The following is a 21,225-nucleotide window of genomic DNA, read 5'->3' on the forward strand; positions in this document are numbered from 1 at the left end:
TCTCTCTCTCTCTCTCTCTCTCTCTCTCTCTTTCCCTAGAATCTGGGCTTATTCAAAGAATTCAGCCCTCAGTTTTGAGACTGTCTAATTTGACGTTTACATTTATGTTCTGGTTATGTATAGAACACTGCCCCAAAGCGAATTTCACCAAGAACTTCTTTAGAAATTATTTGATATACTTGTTGAAGCATGATTAATAAAAACTCAGAGACAGATATTGGGATTCAACCTGAAGACCAGAAAAGCAAAGCAGTCAGCCACTGGCTCTTACCTCGACCTCAGTCCAAAATGGTGATCCTGCCTCTGGGAATCTCAGAATGAGACTGTGACTGAGAGCTGTCTCCTCCTATCTTATATTCCTCTCTAGTGCTGGGAGTAAGGGCGTGCTCAACTACCACCTGGTTTCTGTAGCACCCTAGTGTGGCTACTGGGATTAAAGGTGTGTGTCATTGCTGTATGGTTTGTAAGGCTGGCCAGTGCGGCTGTTTTACTTTTCTGATTCTCAGGCAAGCTTTATTTGTTAAAATACAAATGAAATGCCACTACAACTTGTCATATTTGTCAGTATTTAAAAGTATTTTCATTTTAAATTAAAAAACTAACATAGGTCCCAAACTCCAAATTCCATAGCAGACTGTATCATAGCGGACTTCTCTGTCCCGCCAGTCATCTCTTCACAGTTCCTTCTGAATTTCAGTGCCTTGCAGGGGGAAGTGAAACCAGTGCTGCAGAAGTTAGGTCAGGATGAAGACATGGATGTCAAGTATTTCGCCCAGGAAGCTATAAGTGGTATGCATGTTGTTTAGTGCTAGACTGGTTAGTGGGAGTTCTCCTCTACTCTGTGAGCAGTGGGAAATGGCAGGTGTCGGGCATGATGGGAGACAGAGGGTGGCAACACCTGCTATCCTGGGCCTGTTTGCTTAGGGATTTCTCTGCTCTTGCTGGGCTTGGGAGAACACACTTGTATTCCCAGCTCTTGGGAGCCTGAGACAGGAGGATGTCAGAGTAGAGGATTTGGGCAACATTGTGAGACCTTTTCTAAAATAGAAATGTCTTGACCCATTTTCTCAGTTCTATGTGTAGGATGCTGATTCTTACTGGCAGGAGCAGTTTTGGTTTGGACTCAATAAGTCTTTAACTTGCAGACAGCCTGACAGAGTGCAGGGCCACAGTGAGAGCTCAGGTTCATGCTTTTCTCAGTGTTACATACTAAATGTTCACATAGCAACCGTTCATGAACTTTCTGTACCACTAACATGATTTTGTTTGGAATTTTCCAGTTCTTGCGTTGGCATAAAAGAGGAACAGGAGGGAAAAGCCTTTACTAAATTCTTATCACAGATCTCTAGTCAATGTGTTCTTACACTGGGTGGAGAAACATGGAAACCTTCAAGATCTCATCCAAGCAAATGGCAACAACTTAGAAGAAATCAGATTTCAGTGACTTGATCCTTTCTAAACATGAACTGAGAATGGTTTTCTTCTCTCTTGTCGGGATAACGTTAAAGCCTTCTACTGACCAGGCACTGATACCCCTTGCACAGTCCCCCCAGTGCTTTTTCCTGCACCATCGAGGCTCCTGCCTCCTCCTTTTTGAGTCAGGCCCCAGCCACTTAAGATTCCAGACAGAGCCTGGATGGATTTGGACCCCGACAAAGTGGAGTGATTCTTATGTTTACACGTCTCTGTGCCTCTAGCATTCCAATGTTCAAAGTAAATGGTTTAGAATAACTTACTTATAATTGTCCTCTTGGAAGTTGATACTGAGACTTGACTGTAGTGAAAGCCACTTTCTGGTGACAATGGTTCGCATCAGTGACTCACATGAAAGGAGATGTGGAAGGTTAATGTATTGGTTGTTCTGGTTTTCATTTGCTCAGTTTTGGCTGTAATCATGTCGTGCAGAAGCCTGAAGTGGGTTTATCTTGCTGCTAATGTGTGATGTTGAAAGGTATCAATTTCAACGGCTCAGCACTGTGACTGCCTTCAAAACTCATAAGGAACTTTAGTGCCTCCTACTACACTATGATTCTACTGTTTCATTGTGAAGTTTTATGTTTCAAGTAAGCGTAGGAACCACTGGTCCCTGGTTCTGCTTCCAGCGATGTTAGCATCTTGCCGTTGCTACACTGTGCAGTATCAAACTGAAGTTTTGCTGCTCAGTGTCAGTGATGCTGGAACATTTTTTTACTTTTGCACTAAAAACTTCATTAATTTGTCCTGAAATTTAAAGTAGTAAGTAGGTAAAGTTGAAGGTTTGCTGAAGCAAATTGTTTATGGAAGGCTACTTGACACTGTTTAGGAAACATCCGCTTATCAGTGGGCATGCTGATTGCCCATCACCCTGTCCAGTTAGAACGCCCTTTTTCCGTGAGCAGCTCGGACAGGGTCCCACCTTTTCTGGTGACTCTTCTGGATTATTTACGTGTCTCTCACCCAACAGACTCCTTGTCTCCAGTGGACTCAGTCAATGGGGTTCGTCTGCAGCCTGGTTTTCTCAGTGTGCCTCACCATGTAGTTTGCTGTTTCCATTTTGGTTTCTGAATTGTTGATTTTAGTTACAAACTCTTTTAGATATAATAAGCCCTGCTCTGTTTTGTGAAGGCCCAAAGATACTTACAAAACTTTGTACATTAAACATAAGTTACAGAAAACCAAGTTTGTGTAAATGCTTTTATCATACCTTAGAAAAACAGAACAGAAAATTTCTTTCAGAGATTGTGTACCTGTATTTTAAACTGCTGGATTACTTTGTAGTAAGTTTCCATTTTATGTGTTTTAGGGTGAAGGTATGAATATTTTCCTAAGCAAAAAGATTCTCATTTTAGTGCCTTAAGTTACTGTGCTGTAAACATTATAGTTTCTTTTTGGCATCACCTGCAGGCTATATTCCTTTTTATTGAGTTTTATGTTTGGAAGATTATTGTGTTGATTTTGGTTGGAAATGCCACATGCTACACTCACTTGGGAATAAACTTGGAAAGCATCCCCGTCTTGCTACCTCCAGCCTTGTGCATTTACCTTTCTGCCAAAAACTATTGAATGTTCAAGGGGGTGGGGGGGACGACAGTGAACCCTTGTCTTCTCAAATAAAGGTCATATAGCATACAGGGTCTGTTTTTGGGTGGCAGTTACAGGCTTCACTATTCTTTCTGATGTACACAGTGAACTCTTGTGGTACCTGCATAGCTGCTCTTTAGCTTCAGTCTGGCCATTTTCTTCACATACTACTGTTTATACTTGATTTCTTCACAAGCTCCTTGATGCTGGCTTGGTCTGTTTTGTGTTGTACTGCTGCCTAGACCAGTGTCTGGTGTGTATTGTTGGTGCTATTAAAATCCTGTTCACTGAGTGATTGATTTCTAAAGTCTGTCCTCTGATGTGTTGAACAGAGTCACCAGACTGAGACTGTCTCACTCTGTAATGGATACAATTAGAGATTTTCTTTGCTCCTAGGAAGTAATAGCCTTTGACCTAAGCCAGTCCCCAGCCCCAGGATTTTTCTCTCTGTAGCCCTGCTGTCCCTGCCTCTGCTTCCTGAGTGCTGGGATGAAAGACATGCCACTATGCCCGGCTTGAGGAATCATTCTTTTGGAATTGTCTGGTTGCATTAAACACGTATTGCTGCTGTTTGCAACTGGGCAGTAGAGCAGTTTTTCGGGACGTGAAGCCTAACTAATACATCCTAGGCCAGTTAAAATTGCTCCATTAATAGTGAAGTTTTAGTGATTTTCTTCTACAGATTATTTAGGATTTACCCATCATGAGCTTAAAATATTAGGTCTTGTGTGTGTAATGTGCTGCCAATGAGATAGGAGCCCAGAGATGGATTCTGTTTCATAAGGATAAGCAGCTTAATATGTGATTTTGAATGAAGCCTTGTCAAAATAAAGGACAATCTTCAGTTCACGGAAATACCAAGTTTGACTGTGGTGATGTGGGCCTGGGGGTGGGGAGTATGTTTACTGGAGGACTTGTCCTTATTCAAGAGACAGCCTGACCGAGGTGTCTTGTTTAAGTGTCCAGGATGCTTGTGTAACACCCCGGAAGACCAGTGTGTCTTTCTGACACCACTGTGTCCCTGAGCCGAAAGCCTGGTGTTCCCTACAGAAGAGTCCCTGGATCCATCACACTGGGGATGTGGGGCAGGGTGGCCAGACAAGCCGTGTGCTCAGCTTCCCCGGCACCCTTACCCCCAGGTGCTGTTCTTTGTCATTTACTGTCCACATGAATGTCAGGTGCACAGGAGGCCCTGCCACCCTGGTGTTCCTCGTAAATCTGTGATGTGGCTGCCATCCTTTCTCACTGCTTCCTCCCCCTTATAGCCTCTATCTTGCTTGTCCCTCCTATTCCTTCACAAATCTCCAGTCCTTTTCTGTACCTTGAATAGCCTTGCTGTTCCTCATTTGCCTCCATGGGCCTGCTGTTTCCAGGAAATGACATCATGTTCAGTTGAGATGGAAATCTTTTGGAGGATGAAGAGAGCTTAATTACTGGGAAGAAAAGCCAAGTCATTTCTTTCTTCGGAGCTGTCGTCTTAAACTGCTATGATCAGTTCTGAAAGGAGATCTTTTGTTTATTCAGGGTCCTACAGGCTACCCATGACCAAGATGTGGGGGAGCCTCCAGTTAGATCCAGTGGGGTGATTTTTGAGCAAAAAGGCACCTTAAGTAAAGTCCTGGTGAGGGCTGGCTTTTTCTGTACAGCTGCCTAGAACGTTGTGTACTGTTGGGCCATCATGGTGCCAGGGCAGCTGAGGGCATCCTGGCTGGGAAGCACAGGTGGGCTTGGGAGGGGACATGCCCTGGTCAGGGACAGTCACAGGGTTGCTGTCTGTATCTCTAGTGGTGGCACAAACGCTGAGGAAGCTAGATTTTCCTGTGAAGGACAGTGAAGAAGAGTCCAGCATCCCTGGGGGTGACAAGAATCTCTTCCTGAGACCCCGAGTGCCTGGAGAGGACACTGGGAAGGTAAGTGCCCCTGAAACTTGGGGCCAGAGCCCTGTCCTTTCTGGGCTGAGAGTAGCCAGTAGAGCTTGCTGCTGCTATAGGGAATCCCAGCAAGGTGGGCAGAGAAGCAGTTCCCACCACAGTCCTGGAGAGACAACCTCTCTAGGGGTTGGGTATTTTAAAGTATTGCTCTGTTTCACTGCCTCTGAAGTGGTGGTCTTGTCCAGAATCATTCCTGTGGTTTAAGGTCTTTTGAATCTTCTTCAGTCTGAGATGATACCCACACAACAAAAGGATAGACTGGAAGAGCTGGCATGCTTTCCACACAGGCTGGGAAGTTATCGGCCCAGTTCTACTTAGGTAGGGAGTCATTTCTATTCAAGACAAGAGTCCATGCTGTTTTATAAGCCCATTTTGTCTACAATTACATGGAGAAGGGATGCAGAGTTTCGGTTCATCAGTCCCAGGGGTTCCAGCTGTGGCCAGTGGTAGAAGGGTAGTTATGCCTGGGCTACCTAGTTAGTGGCTGACGTCAGACTAGTTACAGTGACTGCAAGAAGCTGGGGCTCTCATACCACTCCAGTGGATTGTGTGGTTGCCACTGTTAAAAGGATTGACTTTAAACCACCTGACTTTCATCTTCTGTAAGTGGAGGTCATGCTGTCTCTCCTGTTCTGTGTCTGTGCACACTTGTCCCGTCTGAATTGCCCAGCTGTCTCTGGTTCAGTCAGGCCCAGGGGCGTTGTTGCGTGCTGCATGATGGGACAAAGTGCTGGCTGGCTGACTGCTGCTTACAAAGCCTCCACAGCCTGAGCCTTGGCAGATGCCTGGTGCCAGCCCTTCATGCCCCTTTGTCTATTTTACAGAACTTCATTGAGGGCAGAAACCTGCCTGGGGTAGTAAGAACAGTGATTCTTAGGGGCCTAAGCTACACACTCCTTGTTTCCCAACATACACAAGACCATTTGGCCCTGCCATTGAATTCATGGAGAATACCTGAGCTGAGTCCTGACCTTGAGGCATCCCCCGCCACAGCTGACTTGTCCGTCTGAAGAAGGCTCTCCAGCTGAGAACAGCACCAGCCGCCAGCACTAGTCCTTGAGTCTCCATTACTGTAATACCTGCACAGGCCTTTGAGCATATTCCCTTGCAGTACATGTTTGCATGGACACGTTTCAGGTGGTTGGGAATCTTCCTTAGAAGCCAGCTGTGCTAATTCTCTGAGGCTGCAGTTCATTTTACCCACAAAATTCCCCTTCTCTGTGACTCAGGGAGCCTTCTTTGCTCTTGTTTCACTTAAAGCAAATGCCCTGGGGGTGAAATGGAAAGGGATTTGCCTGTTGCCAGGCAGTTTTTCATGTCAGGGGCCCACAGCCAAGTGAATGATCCAGGAAGTCATCCAGTTGCAAACCAGAAATCGTTCTTAACCCCTTTCTATGTTGCTTGGCCAGCTCACTGCACTGTCCTCATGGGCAGAGTATCTGGGTGTTGAGAACTCTGGGAACTGAGTTCCTGACTGGTCTCAAAGCCCTGAAGGAGTCATCTGATGTCCTAGGGCTGTGCCTCCTGCGTGCTTCAAGAGAGCAGCTCAGGGCTCTTCCTCGTGAAGAAGAGGGTGTTGCCTCAGTGCCATGGAGAGAGGCTCTTGAAGTTGCATGGTCTTCTGTGTGTTTGCTGACTGGTGTTGCTCACGCAGGACCTGCCAGGGAACAGCTTGAGCTATTCTCACACTCTGTTACCTCCACCTAGTCACTCCCTCCTGGGCGGAGGGTGCTCTGACCACAGCTGCTGGCGGGCTTGTCAGGCCCGGCCAGCGAGGGTTAACAGTGGATTTGTTTATTGAATCATGAAGTAGCTGTCACATGGTTTTAATCAAAACACCATTTCCCTGACAACAGTGATGTCAGTTTTGTCGTTGCAGGGAGGAGCAGCTGTGAGGGACATTGAGTCTCCTCACTGAGCCCAGGTTTGGAGACGAGATCAAGCGAAACATTCATAAATAAAGGGTGCAGACATTGGGTTGACAATCCACCCTCCTCTTCCTTTTCTCTCTGCCTGGACAGTCTGTTCTGTACAGACACTGACCAGATCCAGTCCCTGCTCCGAGTCTCAGCTAAGAGCTTACCTTTGCTGGCCCTGGCTCCCCCTACCCTTGGTTCTACTGCTGGTTTTTATGGGTGTTTTGCCCGTTTCTATCACTCAGTCTCTGGTTTGTGTCTTCAGGCATTTGTCTCTTCTGGAGTCCAAGCCAGGACTTGCTGGTGACCTAGGATGTTCTGGCTGGCCTGAGACGAGGCTGTTCTGCGAGGCAACTGGTTTATTCCTCAGATTGAGGGGCATAAGGGCTGCCTGGGGATTAAGGGCAACTACAAGGAGCCCAGCTGTGGGTGTCTGAAGAGCAGGAGCTCATGAGCATAGCTTCTTAGTCAGAGGATTAGTCTTGAACCCAGAGAGACAAGGCTCCATGAGGTTTCAGTCCAATCAGAGGACTGCTGTACATGAAAGCCCAAGGATGTCTGATCACCCTAGAGCCCTTCAGCTAAGGAACTTAATCCCACCGGCCACTGATAGGTCAGAAGTATAGAAGTAAATGGATCGGTCACAGGCCAGCTGGAGCAGGCCCTTAGGGTCTGGTCTCCTGTGACTCCCTGAGGACCGAGGAGCTGTCTGTGTAGACTCCCCCAGGCCTTCTAGCCTTCTCCATCCACGAGTTTAATTAACTTCAAAGCTGGGGAGGAAAAGGCTGCCTAGATGGGATGTGTGTGTCACTGACCTTTGTTACTGCGACAAGACAACACGAGGGTGTAGACTGGCTCACAGCTTGAGGGGACAGTCCGTGGTGGGTAAGGCATGGCAGTGTGTCACATGTCTGCAGTCTGACCAGATGCCTGCGGATACTCCGCTGGCTTCCTTGTCTTTCCTTTTTATTCGGGCCAGACATTTAGGATGGTTCTTCCTTCCAGAGTTAAACATTTCTGCAAATGTCCTCGCAGATAGACCCAGGGTGTCTCCTAGGTGGTTCCAAATCCAGTCAAGATGAACCACCACATTCTTCTGGATGGTCTTACACTGTGGTACCCATGACTAGTGCTACCCAGAACTCATTACCAAAAGTTCAGAAATTCCGGGGCTAGTTTGTCAGAACAGGTAACCACCCTTCAGTCAGTGAGGAGAGACTTCACAGGCAACTGCATCACCATTTCATACGTCAGTGTTGTGCAGAGTGAGCATTGTGACAGGCTGTCAGGGCAGTTAGTAGAACCGTAATGTTTTATTAGAGGGCAGTGTGGAGTCAGGCCATGTTCCTATCACAGTTGGGGAGAATGAGCCCTTACAGTGATCTGAAGGTTAGTGGCAGGCCTGGGAGTTAAAGACAGTCCAGAGTTTTTGCTGCCTCCTATGTTGTCTCTGCAGTAAGGGGTGGTACCACCCTCCTGCAGTGCCTGTCTGGCTACCCTCTGGATGGGGTTGGGGAGGCAGCCTGTGTTTCCTAAGCCTTGCTCTGTACTGGCCCTTCATTTCCTGGGACCCTTCCAACTGCCTGCCAGTCCTCCGGCTCTCACTTTGATGACTAAACTTTGGGTTTCTGTAGTGACCTAAGACAGTTAGAGTGGGTCTCAGGCTAGACACAGCAAGACTGTGCACTGGGTCCTGTGGACGGCATGCTTTGTGGAAAGGCTGTGTCATCCTCTTAGTTCAGCTGAGCTTGGTGGGCAGCCTCGGGGTCAGGGTTCTCAGTCAGGCCTTTTCTTGGGCAACTCAGGTTTCATTATTCCATCTTTGGGGAATGAGGAGGAGGAAAATGGAGTAAGACGCCTCTCTGTGGAGGGAGTGACTCAGCACATCAAGAGCTTCAACACCCAACTGCCTCATTTTCTGAAATATCTGCCCAGCCAGCGTTGGGGACTGACTCCAGGGCAGTCTGCTTGTCTGCAAAGTTGTTGCTCCTCCACTGAAGTGTTTGCTTGTTTACCCCCTCATTGCCAACCAGCCCAGCAATCCTGAGGAAAGCCCAATAGATACACACATAAAGGGAGGGGGCGGTGTCCCCTGGCCCCGTGACTATAGATGCAGGGGAATTCAGACTCCTGCCTCCCCTTCAGGTTCTGCCTCAGTGACTTGTGGTCTCAGGCTTTGTGCCCGGATGGTGGCGCATATGTCGTTGATGACAGTTCCATGTTTGAAGTGAAGGGGTATCTACTCCAGTTCAAGACCCATCTCTAATTCCTCTTACTGGACATTGCCTAAAGTAATCTATGTACAGAAATCATTGCTCAAGAGCTGTTCAGCCTTAACTGCCTGGTTGGAGCCATGCTTAAATGAGCCCACGGTGGAATAACTATGGTCTGTGATTTCCGATGTGTCCACGTAGCACTCAAGATTAAGTGCACAGTGCTTGTACAGGCAGCGCATTTGATAAACACTGGAACAGTGTAGGGAGATTAGCAGGGCTCCTACATGCAAGTTCATGAAATGGTCCATATGTTATGAGAGGGATGGGAGGAATGAGCAAAGAACATACATATCCATAGATAGGTGTGAAGACATCATAATTAAAGCTGGTATTTCATACACTAAAAAAAGCTATATAATAATCATACCAAAATTGAAAAATAACTTTAGCGCACAAAGCCCAGCCTTGCCCCTGAGAACTGCAGGCTGGATTGGCGCTTCTTTCCTGAATCCAGTGGGAGGTGTGAGCACCCCTTAGACAGGAGTGTCATTGTCAGAATCTTTAACTCTAGAAGGTACAGAGTAAGGGGTTTTGCCAGCGGCCCAGGGTGAACCTCTAGATACTGGATCCATCGTCCTCCTAGAGGCTGAGTGTCTCTGTCGGTGAGGCTTCTGGGGAAGAGTCCAAAGATTTCTCTATATATCAGAGGACTGAATCCACAATTGAAGGCATGGAGAAAAAAGGAGAGGGCTGCTCTCAAGAATGAAGCTTGTTCGTTCATACCTGGCCACAGGATGACTGGCAGTTTTGGAAACGTGATTACTGCTGGCCTGTTGTGTCTCTGAGTTGGCCAAGCAGAGGCCACAGGGTATGACCTATTCTTTGTGGCTCTTCATAGGGCTTTTGTGTTTGTCATGGAAATGAAGGTGTCCTTAGACTTAGGGGAGGCCCGGGTGCTTGCCTGTGACAACACTACAGTGATGTAGTGATCCAACAGGCAAGGGTCAAGTTTGCAAAACAGTCACTGAAAGTGAAAAAGAAAATTAAAACTTGTAGTAGATTCTCCTCCAAGGGGAAGAGCTGTCTGAAGGTAGAACAGCTGTGCACCTGCCGTGAGGGTTCTGTGCTCCCAGCCCTATATACTCCCTATATACACCCTATATACACTCTCATAGCCACCAGGCTTCCTCAGTTTGAGCTGTTCCAGTTCTGTATAATACTGGCCCAAGGGGATGGCTTAAGCAATGGAAACCAAATCTCAGCTGCGCTCACTGCCAGAGAACAGGATTTAATTCTGCCCTTTCACTTGGGGTCTGGCCCCATGAGTCTAGAACATGTGAAAGCAGCTTGGCAAAGGAATTCTTCAAAACCCTGAGGGCAAAGGATTGCATCTTGTATCTTAAAAGATGTGTGTGTGTCCGTTTCACAGACCCAGAGAGGAGGTGACACTGTCAGTAAGTAGCAGTTTTCTTTGCTGGCCTTCCTGGCAGTTTAGAGAACCTAACTTTCCATGACTTGTTCTGGGGAAGCTGAACAAGAGCACGTTGTGCTTGGCTTTGTTCCTCCTGCAGACTACCTGCAGCGATGAGCTTTGTCCTGAGACTAACATCAAGGAGCATTAACCAAGCCCAGTGGGGCCCTGTCTGTATGCAGGCTGTGGTTAGCAGTGTTTCCATCAGCGATCTGGAGTGGCTATCGTGTACTCAGGGCGAGGTATTATTTACCCTGCTGACGTCAATGAGAACATATTATCCACTGTCCTTTCTGTAGCGTGAAATGAGCACCGGAGCTCAGAGAACACAGCCACCTTCCACAGTTTGAAAACTACCCAGTACTCAGTGAGGTGAGATCTGCCTGTAATCTCATTAGCCTGACATTCACATCACCAGGCTTTTAGAAAACAAGGTGTTTTTATTTTAGTTCAGGAGGGTTGGAAACATAAAGACAGTACATTTTCTTTGAAGAAAATTACTCCATTTAAATTACCATTTGGTACAAAGATCATTTATTAAACTGCATTTTAGGCAATTTTCTAACACTGAGTGGCAGGTTACACTTTGATTTTCCACATTGGAGCTATTAGAATTTGCACTCAAAATACCAAAGCTATCGAAGTCAACATTTTTTTCTTAGAAATTAAAAAGCACACAGAAAAAAATGACTACAATCAGATTAAGTTTATCGAAAGTAACTCAACTACCAAGCTGAATCCAGCAAGACCACTCCCTTCCTTTCTACAAAGTGCAAATAATCTCCACCACTCTTCTTAAACTGCAGTCCCCAGAGGCAAGCCAACCTCCCCTTTCCCTGCTGCTTTCTCCTTCACAGATTCTGGTAGAGGCAGATTTTTTTTTTTTTTTTTAAACCATGGGTAGTGGGGATGTTCAACCATATGAATTTCCTTGACTGAGCAAATCCTGGGTGGGCAGGCATCAGTTTTATCTGCACTTGGTAATGTGACATCGCTGCACCCACCTGGATGTTGTCTGTGTCTCTATTATTAAAGCTACCCCTACTCACCCATTTTGGTTCTGAAAAGACCCAGCATTCTATCATCAAAGCCCATTACCATTCTGTAATCCTGAAAGTGTTTAATAAGCCTTCCTACTTGGCAGAACTTAATTGTAAAGAAATGTGCTGGGCTCATGGAGGGTGATCTCTGTGAGTTCGAGGCCAGCCTGGTCTACACAGTAAACCAGGACATCCTAGGATAGTCATAACGACATAGTGAGACCCCATTTCAAAAGATTATTAAAAAAAAAAGAAAAAAGGAAGGAAGGGAGGAAAGAAGGTAGGTTCTATGTGCCATCCCTTTAGGATAAAGGTTGAGCTCATAATTCTCTGGGCAGCCATTTTCTCTGGGATTGACTCTGTTGACTAAGGAAGCCCTTTGGCAGTCAGGGAGGAGTTTGTCTTTCCCATATGTACTGAAAAGAAAAAGCACCGGCTTACATAACTTTGAATAAGCAAACAACCTCAATTTAAGCCTAAACTTCTGCAATTTATTGGACAGCAAGATGGCCAATCTCTGGTGTCTGTCTCCCCCTCCTTGCCTAAGTGCAGTCACCTGGATAACTGCATTGGGCACTTAAAGCCAGGCAGCTGTCAAGTGGAGGGTACAGCGTCTGGACAGGGCTTTGTTTATATAGCTGTGTGCTATGAAATGATGTGCTACCAAAGGGGGGGGGGGCTGTAGGACAGGGCTCCAGCACAGAAGCCAGAAGCCAGGCCACGAAGGTGCTCGTCACTGTACTGCCACTTGCTAAGTCATGTATCCTTTGAGAGCTTTGCTTCCCTCAGCTGTGATAACTACGGACCGTAGTTCTCTAGCGAATTCTTCAGAACTGGAGTGAGGACTGTGAGGACTTGTGAAAGTGCTTGGTCCGTTGTTGTGAAAATGGACAGGCAAGGTGAGAGGGCAGGACCTGCAAGAACCATCCTTGGTTGCGCTGTTGGGCACTACCCTACCTGTTTGTCAACCCATGCAGTCACATACCCAAATCTGCTCACATATACCGTGGACATAAGATGTGGTGCAACTAGGAAGGCTGGAAGTCTTCCAGAATTAACTGGGCAAACATGGCTACACAAATAAGTGAGAAGCTATTGTGAGGGTAGAGACTTTAGGACCAAAAGGACCCTTGGAGGGTCGCTGTCTCATTCCATTTGCCACTGAGGGCAGGTGGAAAAGCCATGGAGGCTCACTTCTCTGGGACCCCACCCATGGAAGACCTCTCTCTCCCTCCTCCCCTACTCTCTCCCTCCTCCCCTACTCTTGGTGTATGTGTCTTAAGTTTTGGAGTATGGTTTTGTCCAGTGTTGAAACAGGTAGATGTTGCTGCTCTTGTCTCCCACAAATCAATTTGAAGGTAAGTTCTGTAAAAAATTTCCAGAAGCAACAAAATGATAAAAGATCCCTGCCTGGGCAATGACTCCAACTTACTACCTGTTCTCCAGTTTTTACCTTTGATGTCTAGGCACAGAGAGACCGAGCGGCTCGGGTGGCTTCCGAGGAGGCAGTAGAGGCAGCCCAGCTTAGGGGTACAAACGCAGCAAAGGTCAGCCCCGGCACAGGGCCCACTGGGATCGGTGTCATCAAATGACACTATATATTGTTTCTAAAGGAGGAGGAAGTGAAAAAGTCACCTGGACTATGAATTTTCTTTAAACCAACAGAGAGCTTAACTCACTGCGGATGTGTAAAAGTACAATCCAGAGCAGTGAAAACTCTGCTCCTCATATATTTAAGAAGCAGGCTTGTTTAGATTCTAGGGAATCCCATAGAGGGAGGCAAGCCCACTGGGTCCCCATGCTCTGAGCTGCTGGCACACACACTTGGCCTAGAAACTGCTACTTTCTGGGCTCCTTCAGTTTCTGGCTTCTCACTTTGTCATTTTCCAGCTGAGAACACACCCTTTCCCCCAGTTCTAGTTTCTCTGCCTTAGGTATAATGGCTCCTGGAGGACAGGTAGAGAGGCCTGCCATAAGTCCTTGCTGAGTGCCCTAATTATTAGATTTCTGGGGCAGGGCAGAGGGTGTCTCTCCACTGGTTGGGTTGTACTGGAGGTATGGGGTAGAGGCCCTGTAACAAATCAAGAGTGAGGAGGGGGTATGGCAGGCAAAGGTTGAAGTCCTACCTCCCCCATACCAGGACAGGGTTTAAACACTTCTGATCTTGATTTCTGAGACAGAGGGAACCTGGCTTTCTTTTTCCGAGGACGCCAAGTGAAAGAAAGGGCTTTGCTCAGATTAGCTCTCATACCTCCCATCAGTCCCAGAGGCTTTTCCTGGGTCCTCAGTATCTCCCACTGGGTAGATTCTGGAGGGTTGTGAACACAGAACTGTCCCTGTCTTTGTTCTAAAGGTGGCAGTTCAGATAGGCCAAGTCATGGCACAGTGAGGGTTGGCACTGGTCAGGCAGCTCCCCGGGAACAGAGGAGTGGGACCCCACAACCTGTCATCTTCCTGTTTTATTAACACCCTCTGTTTGCCTTACAGGGACCAGCATGTCAGTTGCATGTAAATACTAGAGACACACTTGCCCAACTGGAGACTGCAGAACTAATGCATTTCCCCCAAAGCAGAGAGTGATACCTGGATAACAAAAGACCATAAACAAAAATAAAAAAAGTACCACACATATTGCACTTTTGCCAAATGAAAATTTTACCTCATGTTTGAATCACCAGTCTCTTTGGAGAGGCTGGTTTACAAGATAACAAAGCTAAGGGTTACTATACAGTAGTGTACACACTGCTGATGTGAATTGACAGGCGAGCATGTCAGTATTTCAAAGCTGCCTCTCAGCAAGAGTGGGCCTAAGCCTTCTTAGTGTTACTTTAGTACTTGTGAGGAGAAATGGCTTGGAAGCTTCCATGGTCACTAGTTAGGGGACAACAACAGAAGCAATCAGACGAGTGACCATCAGAGCCCATCTGCTCTCACCGGCTTCCATCTCAGGAAGCAAAGGTAGCCATGGAGTTAGGGACTTCCACTGGAAAAGAGTGAGAGGAGCACACGGGAGCTTACGAGAGATCCAGCAGGAGGGTTCGTGTTCTTCGCCAGGCGTCTGTCCTCACCTCCACTCTGTGTGTCAGTGCCTAACAGGCTGGCTGTTGATGGGTGCTCCCGGCTTCTCTCTGCAGCCTTTAACCTTCTGTCAGCCTCTCCGCAGCCCCTCATCTGTCGCCTAACTGTCCTGCCATAGCTGCTAGGTCTCCTGGGCTAAGCAGCTCACAGCCCTGTTGGGGGGCAGGGGTTTATGCCAATCTGTAGCGGTGCTGTTCCTGCAGTCCTGAAATGAGCGGCCCCCATTTTCAATCTGGAAGGCATTTTCATTTGTCAATATTACAGCGCTTCTGCAGTATATTTTGGGAAAACATCCTCCTCCAGTCTAAACAAATCAAGCCCCGTTTTATAGCTGGCTTATTCTGCAAAGCTTTAAAACATATTAGAGATCTTAATGAAATGATCTCTCCAATGAAATGATGTTCTTTATCTCACAAAATCATCAATCTTAAGCATGAGGAGGAACAGAATCAATAAAAGAAACACAATTTATCCTTACTGGATTTTCAGTTATTAAATCACAAAAATGACAGTCCCTCCTGCTAGCCATTCCTGCTGACACCCACAGCCCAATTCTAAGCAGAGCGCATTTGCAAAGCAGCCTGGCACCAGTGGGGACCCAACAACTACAGTCTCTGGCCAGCCTCAAAGATGCTTGAATCGCCACCACTGGCAGGGGTTGGGCTGGTGACCAGGATGGCTCTCCGTAGACTTCCCATGCCTAGTCTTCCCTTGCCTGCCTGGACACTTACTACAGAGAGGAAAGGCAACTTATAGGTGTTTCTAGATGCAGCATCAGTGTAGTAGCTCTCTTCTTGTGCTTTAAGGAAGACGCTTTGTGCTTAGTGCATTCATCTGCTGATAGGACAAGCCACTCTAAAGAATAGAAATTATAATTTTTATAAATAATACCGAGTTTGGAACACCTGGATGACTGTGCAAATGACATTACTAATTACTTCTTGCTATCTAGTCGACTAGCGATAGCATCTATTTTTCAGTTCTTTTGATGAGTGAATTAAAAGGTTAAGCTTTTCTAGTAAATGGCTAACACATCTGTGGTTCTTTGAATATTACTATAATACTTGAACATTTCACACAAATCAAAACCTTAAGGAAATTAAGATTTTTGATTCCCACATGGTGGAAAGCAAACTGAAGTGACTTTGAATTAACCAAGGACATGAATGGAAAACTTGGTTTCTATAGAAAAAAAAGTCTGATGAGGCTGGGGAAGGCACAGCACTGCTGCTTCACACAGGACACAAAAGTTCCTTTTATGTGTGTCCTTAAAAGACATCTAAACTGCCGGGCGATGGTGGCGCACGCCTTTAATCCCAGCACTCGGGAGGCAGAGGCAGGCGGATCTCTGTGAGTTCGAGACCAGCCTGGTCTACAGAGCTAGTTCCAGGACAGGCTCCAAAGCCACAGAGAAACCCTGTCTCGAAAAAACCAAAAAAAAAAAAAAGACATCTAAACTACACAAAACTGTCCAACTATGCAAAGCTCCATAAGCTCCTAACAACACAGAGCAGAGAGCCAGAGGGGTTACTACAGGGTAGCAGACAGGAGGTTGTGCAGGAAGAGCCTGGCTTCCCAGCTCGGGCCTGAGTTCCTGATGCTTTCTGGATTCTGCTTTAGTCTCTACTGTGACAGGTCTCCTGTTGTCTCTACGGGTGAGAGCTTTGGAGTCCTGAGCATTTTAATACTTGGCCATCCAGGGGCACTTTTGAAAAGGCATTATCACGTGCTCCCAGAGAGATGACTGCAGGTTTCAGGGGGTCAGTGTCAGCTTAGTGTCCCTGAAACACCTCAGGCTCCACTATTCTGCGACATCTTGCATCAACAGCTAAGAACTTAGGATTTTACAACAATGCACAACTCTCTTTTCTTCCCTGCGCATCAGATCTCATGATGTACTCTTGGCATGCCTTGAAGTACTTTGCTATTTCTTGGCTTTAGTGAAATGTGCTGCCTTTTCCTTTACCCTATGTGTGTATATGCAACATACACATTTTTACTGCTTTTACTAAGGCTTTCCTTGGAAATAAATTGGTGTAAAACCTAGGTCTGTATGTTGTCATTTTATATGAACATTTCTTGGTAGCCCCCTGAGAGTGTGTTCCACTTTATCGAAGGGCATGTGCTTCAGCCCTTGCCACAGACAATCTTGTGGTGGGGCAGAGCCAGGAGGAACATCTACCTCAGTCACACCCTGATTCCAGTTGGGAACTTGATTTTTTTCCTACCAGGGAAAAGGGAAAAAAAAAATAAGCTTTAAAGGGCTGGAATAAAAAGATAAGCAGCCTGCCTTCACTAGAGCCACCTTCCTTTCTGTGCTGAGATTAATTCACCAGGACATACCCATTGTGTTGTGGATCCACAGCTTCTAGCATTTCACAATCAAAGAGTCCAGGGAGCTCAGAGAGGGCCAGCGGGTCATAGCTAGATGGGGTCTCCTGAAGTCCTGAGTTCCTGGGACAGTCCGCGCCTGTGAGGTTGCTCTGCTGGGCTCCATCCACAGGATAGTGACAGGGAGCAGGGTAGTCTGGTGCAGAGGAGGTGGTGCTTGGCAGCTCGCAAGTCTGATAGGAGAACTGTAAGGGGGTTGGAGCAGCTCCTGGCTGCTGAGGTGGAGGAGGAGGAGGCGGTGGGGGTGGCTGCTGCAATTGTGAGGGTAAGGGATGTGGAGCCTGGGGGCTGGGTGTGGAGGGCAGGGGCTGCAACTGCATCTCTGGGTATTGGCTGAGGAAAGGGCTAAATTGCATCTGCTCAGAAGAGGGCTCGAGGACTGGGCTCAGGGGTTGGGTCAGGCTGAATGGTGGGGGCTGCTGGGATGGCGGTGAAGTCTCCTGATGGGGAAGAGCCAGCTGCTGATTTGGTCGAGGGTAGGAGCTCTCGGCTATCTGCATCTGATTAAAATACGCTTGTAGCTGAGACTGCTTCTGGAGGAAGAGTCGCTTCTGTTGGAGCCTAAATTGGCAACACCGAAAAAGCATTTTACATCTCAAGTGAATGTAATTTCAATGTAAATTCAATACCAGGCATTAACTTCTCTTTCCCCTTCTTTTCTGTTTTATTTCTGAGAATCTTCTATATAGTTCAGGCTGGCCTCAAATTTGTGATCTTCCTGACCTGGTGTTAGGAATTCCAGGCATGCTCCATCACATGCGACACCCTCATCTCTTTTCCACTCAGAGTAAGAATTCACTACTGTGCATTTGCCCCTATTTGACTGACTCCACTCAAGAGAGCACTGATGCATTTTCTCTCAAGTTTCTTGCTCTAGAGAGGCCAATTACTCATGAAGATTGCTCAAAAAAAAGGTAACATCTTGGCTTCTGTGAGTAGGTGGGGTGATGATTAGGGCAATTTTATCTTAGCCAAGCAGCTTCTACTGGTGGGGCCAGCAGGCACGAACACCACCAAGGGGAAAGCCTCATCAGCGTAACCAACTGCTTTAGGTCACTGCTTCTGAAATCTTAGGACTGATCATATCCCAGATAAATACAAATGGCAAAGTACATAGGGGGTCACCGTCGTCTGACAGGCTTATACTCTAAGATTCTCAACAGCCTCATTAACACCATGTCTGAACAGAAAATGACCACGTGCCAGTGCATGGTCCTAGGAGAAGCAACTAGAAGGAAAAGGACAATATACCATTCTCCAGGATGCTATGAAAACAACTGACTTTACTAGCCAAAGACTTCCTTACCTATGTTCCTGTAGCTGCTGTTCCAGGCTCCGAGGTGGTTCTTTACAATATATTGGACAAGTATTCTGGGCCTTTGGCAGAAGACTGGGCTTCTGGAAGATCAGAAAAGCAACAAGAGCCTAACCATATGCTGTCAGTTGAATGCAGCTCATGTGTATCCTTTGGATGCCTGTCTGGATGGTAAATCCAGATGTGGCCTCCAGAATCCAGAGTGAAGGCACTGCACTATGCACTAAGACCCTGGAAGAGCACCAGATCAGCAGACCTTGGCGACTAGTGCTAGCCTAGTTATTTCCTACTTCTGCAATTCCTCCAGGACAAGGAAGTTCATGGAGAACAATGAGAAACCTAGTGCCTGCAGAGTGACTCATTCTGAATGGGATCTATGTTGTACCATTTCTTAGGATCTTCACGCACCAATGTAGACAGCCTTGTTAGCATTTTGTATGTTAGAGATCCCATCTTATTATTCACAAATACAGAATTAGAAACAAGCCAGGTCTCTCTTTTCTAGCATTCGGTGGTATATCCTTTCCTACTGCCAGCACAGGACATAAAGCTAAGTCTGAACATGTTTCTAGAAACTACTCATGTAGGGTTAAATCTACTTGCCTATAAGGGATAAAGCAGTCACCTTAAATAATGCAAACCAGGTATCTGTGACAAAGTGAGATAAACCTAGAGCATGAAGGAGCCCACCTGGAGTCGATGCTGTAGGTACTGGGTTTCCAAGCTCTGCTGTGGAGAAAGTTGAGGATGCATGCTGGCAGAGAGTGTGGAGACACTTTCCTGCTGCTGAGAGACTTCCTCCTAAGGATCAAGGCAGTGGACATTTCAATTTCTATGTGAGGAAGTCTTAGTTTATAGTTTAAGCACCTTTGCAAATGACTAGTGGAATCTGGGCTCCACATGACCTAATACCCCAAAGCTTTTACCTAACTAGTAGCTTGAAGGCCACTTTCAGAGAATCTATACAAAGTTAACAACTATTACCTAGTCAGTATTAGATTAGAACAGAAGCACCTGCCTGGTATCATAAGAAGGTGCTTATCTACATGTGAGCCCAGAAAATGATACTATCACTATCTTTGATGCACTGAACATTGGCTCAAATAATAGCAACATTTGTTGTATTTTTAATGTGACTAATCTTCATATTTAATAGTGATTTCACATCAAAAGTAGTGGCAAGAAGCTTCTCAACTGGCTGATGTTCATCATCATCAGTGTGTGTGTGTGGTGAAGGGAGAATGAGTTGTCCATATATAATCTGCCTGCTTTCTGAACCCAAACCACATTGAGTCTATAGGCCTCTGTCTGGTGCTGAGCATCTGGGAGCAGCATGAAAATCTCTGAGACCTTGGGATTTCCCATAAAGCTAGCTTAGTGAGGTCTAGGAGGATCCTCTCTAACTGAAAAAGCACACATCTGTAGGACAAGCGCGGCGCTCGGGAGAGCCTGGACACTCACCTGAGGACAACTGCTCGAGAGGTCTTGGAGCTGAGGAGCAGCTGATGCTAAGTTAGGGTCTGCCTCTGATCCTATTTGTTCATAGAGCAACTGTACTTTGTTCAACTCCAGAATTCCTTTGGTTCTAGCAAGATTCTGAAGATGTTGTCTAAATGCTACAATTCCTGCAAAGTACAAAAATCAAACAGTTTACAAAGCAAAATAAGCCTTTTAGTTATACATTCACACCAGCAAGACAACAACCTTCTTCCATATCTCTGGTTCAAGTTTTCAAAGCAAGAAAAGAAAGCACTTACCTTGGGTAAGGGAAGTATCTGATGCCCTGCGGCCTTCTCGGAAGCTCACAGGGGACCGATTGTGGACCTCACGTTTCTGAGAGCTCAGAGCCTGCATGGCTGGGTTGGTAGGTCTGAGGCTTATGAAAGGAGATGCCATGCGGGGTGAAGACTGGTTAGCTAACATGATGTCCTTCAGGGAAGGGCTGTCTTCCAGGAAGTTCAGGTCTCTCTGGGCAGACCCCATATCGTACTCAGAGTCCACACTGTCAAGGGAGGGGTTGTCACTCATAGAGAAAATTTTCCCTGTAGAAAAAAGTAAAACAGATACTACCTAAACCGATAGAAATTCTTTAAACACACTGACAAATAGCAAGACAAAATGGCAGACTCTAGTCTTGACAGCTGCAATCTTTCAGGATGGGCAAGACGACTGGAGTACTCACAAGTCTAGAAAACAGAAAACTCACCTAAAACAAAAATTCCTGTCAGGGCTGGTGATCCTAAGTGTAACTCAGGGGCAGAAGAGCTGCCTAACATGCTCAAGACCAGTCCAGCACCACAAACCATCCTCCATCTTTCCAGAATGCTTTTACTGGTTAGTTTAACCATCTTCAAATTTGGTGAGGAAAACCCTATGGAAACTATAGTTATAAGATCTTGGCCTTGCATTACCATCCCTGACTTCAAACTCTATTACAGAGCTACAGTGATGAAAACAGTGTGGTACTGGCATAAAAACAGAGAAGTCGACCAATGGAATAGTATAGAAGACCAGAATTTTAACCCACAAACCTATGAATACCTCATTTTCGATAAAGGAGCTAAAAGTATACAATGGAAGAAAGAAAGCATCTTCAACAAATGGTGCTAGCATAACTGGATGTCAACCTGTAGAAGAATTAAAATAGACCCACATCTATCACCATGCACAAAACTCAAGTCCAAATGGATTAAAGACCTCAATATCAGTCCGAACACACTGAACCTGACAGAAGAGAAAGTGGGAGGTACCCTACAACAGATGGGCACAGGAGATCGCTTCCTATGTATAACCCCAGCAGCACAGAC

The 21,225-nt window shown here is 46.3% G+C and overlaps 2 protein-coding genes across 8 annotated transcripts in view; one reads left to right on the plus strand and one right to left on the minus strand.

The window, feature by feature from the left end:
- Positions 1–14,258, plus strand: part of Ppp2r1b (protein phosphatase 2 scaffold subunit Abeta) — a 36,026-nt gene extending 21,768 nt beyond the window's left edge. The window contains exons 14-17 of one of the 5 annotated variants that reach the window (XM_013346248.2): positions 698–789; positions 4,846–4,970; positions 13,101–13,181; positions 14,122–14,235. In XM_013346248.2, the coding sequence (XP_013201702.1) occupies positions 698–789; positions 4,846–4,970; positions 13,101–13,181; positions 14,122–14,214 (391 nt within the window). In that variant the 3' untranslated portion in view covers positions 14,215–14,235. Of the gene's footprint in view, positions 1–697; positions 790–1,280; positions 3,105–4,845; positions 4,971–13,080; positions 13,182–14,121 lie in introns of those variants that run through there. The other 4 variants (XM_005347328.2, XM_026779264.1, XM_005347331.2 and 1 more) reach the window with 4 other exon arrangements.
- A 213-nt stretch (positions 14,259–14,471) lies between these two features.
- Positions 14,472–21,225, minus strand: part of Sik2 (salt inducible kinase 2) — a 109,350-nt gene continuing 102,596 nt past the window's right edge. For 2 of the 3 annotated variants that reach the window (XM_026779263.1, XM_013346246.2), the window contains exons 11-16: positions 20,176–20,460; positions 19,880–20,043; positions 19,109–19,219; positions 18,410–18,501; positions 17,056–17,664; positions 14,472–14,944 (exon numbers count right to left, since the gene is read on the minus strand). In XM_026779263.1, the coding sequence (XP_026635064.1) occupies positions 14,857–14,944; positions 17,056–17,664; positions 18,410–18,501; positions 19,109–19,219; positions 19,880–20,043; positions 20,176–20,460 (1,349 nt within the window). In that variant the 3' untranslated portion in view covers positions 14,472–14,856. Of the gene's footprint in view, positions 15,568–17,055; positions 17,665–18,409; positions 18,502–19,108; positions 19,220–19,879; positions 20,044–20,175; positions 20,461–21,225 lie in introns of all 3 variants that reach the window. The other variant, XM_005347327.3, reaches the window with a different exon arrangement.

The sequence above is a fragment of the Microtus ochrogaster genome, chromosome 5 (genome assembly GCF_000317375.1).
Source record: "Microtus ochrogaster isolate Prairie Vole_2 chromosome 5, MicOch1.0, whole genome shotgun sequence".
Taxonomy (NCBI): Eukaryota; Metazoa; Chordata; class Mammalia; order Rodentia; family Cricetidae; genus Microtus; species Microtus ochrogaster.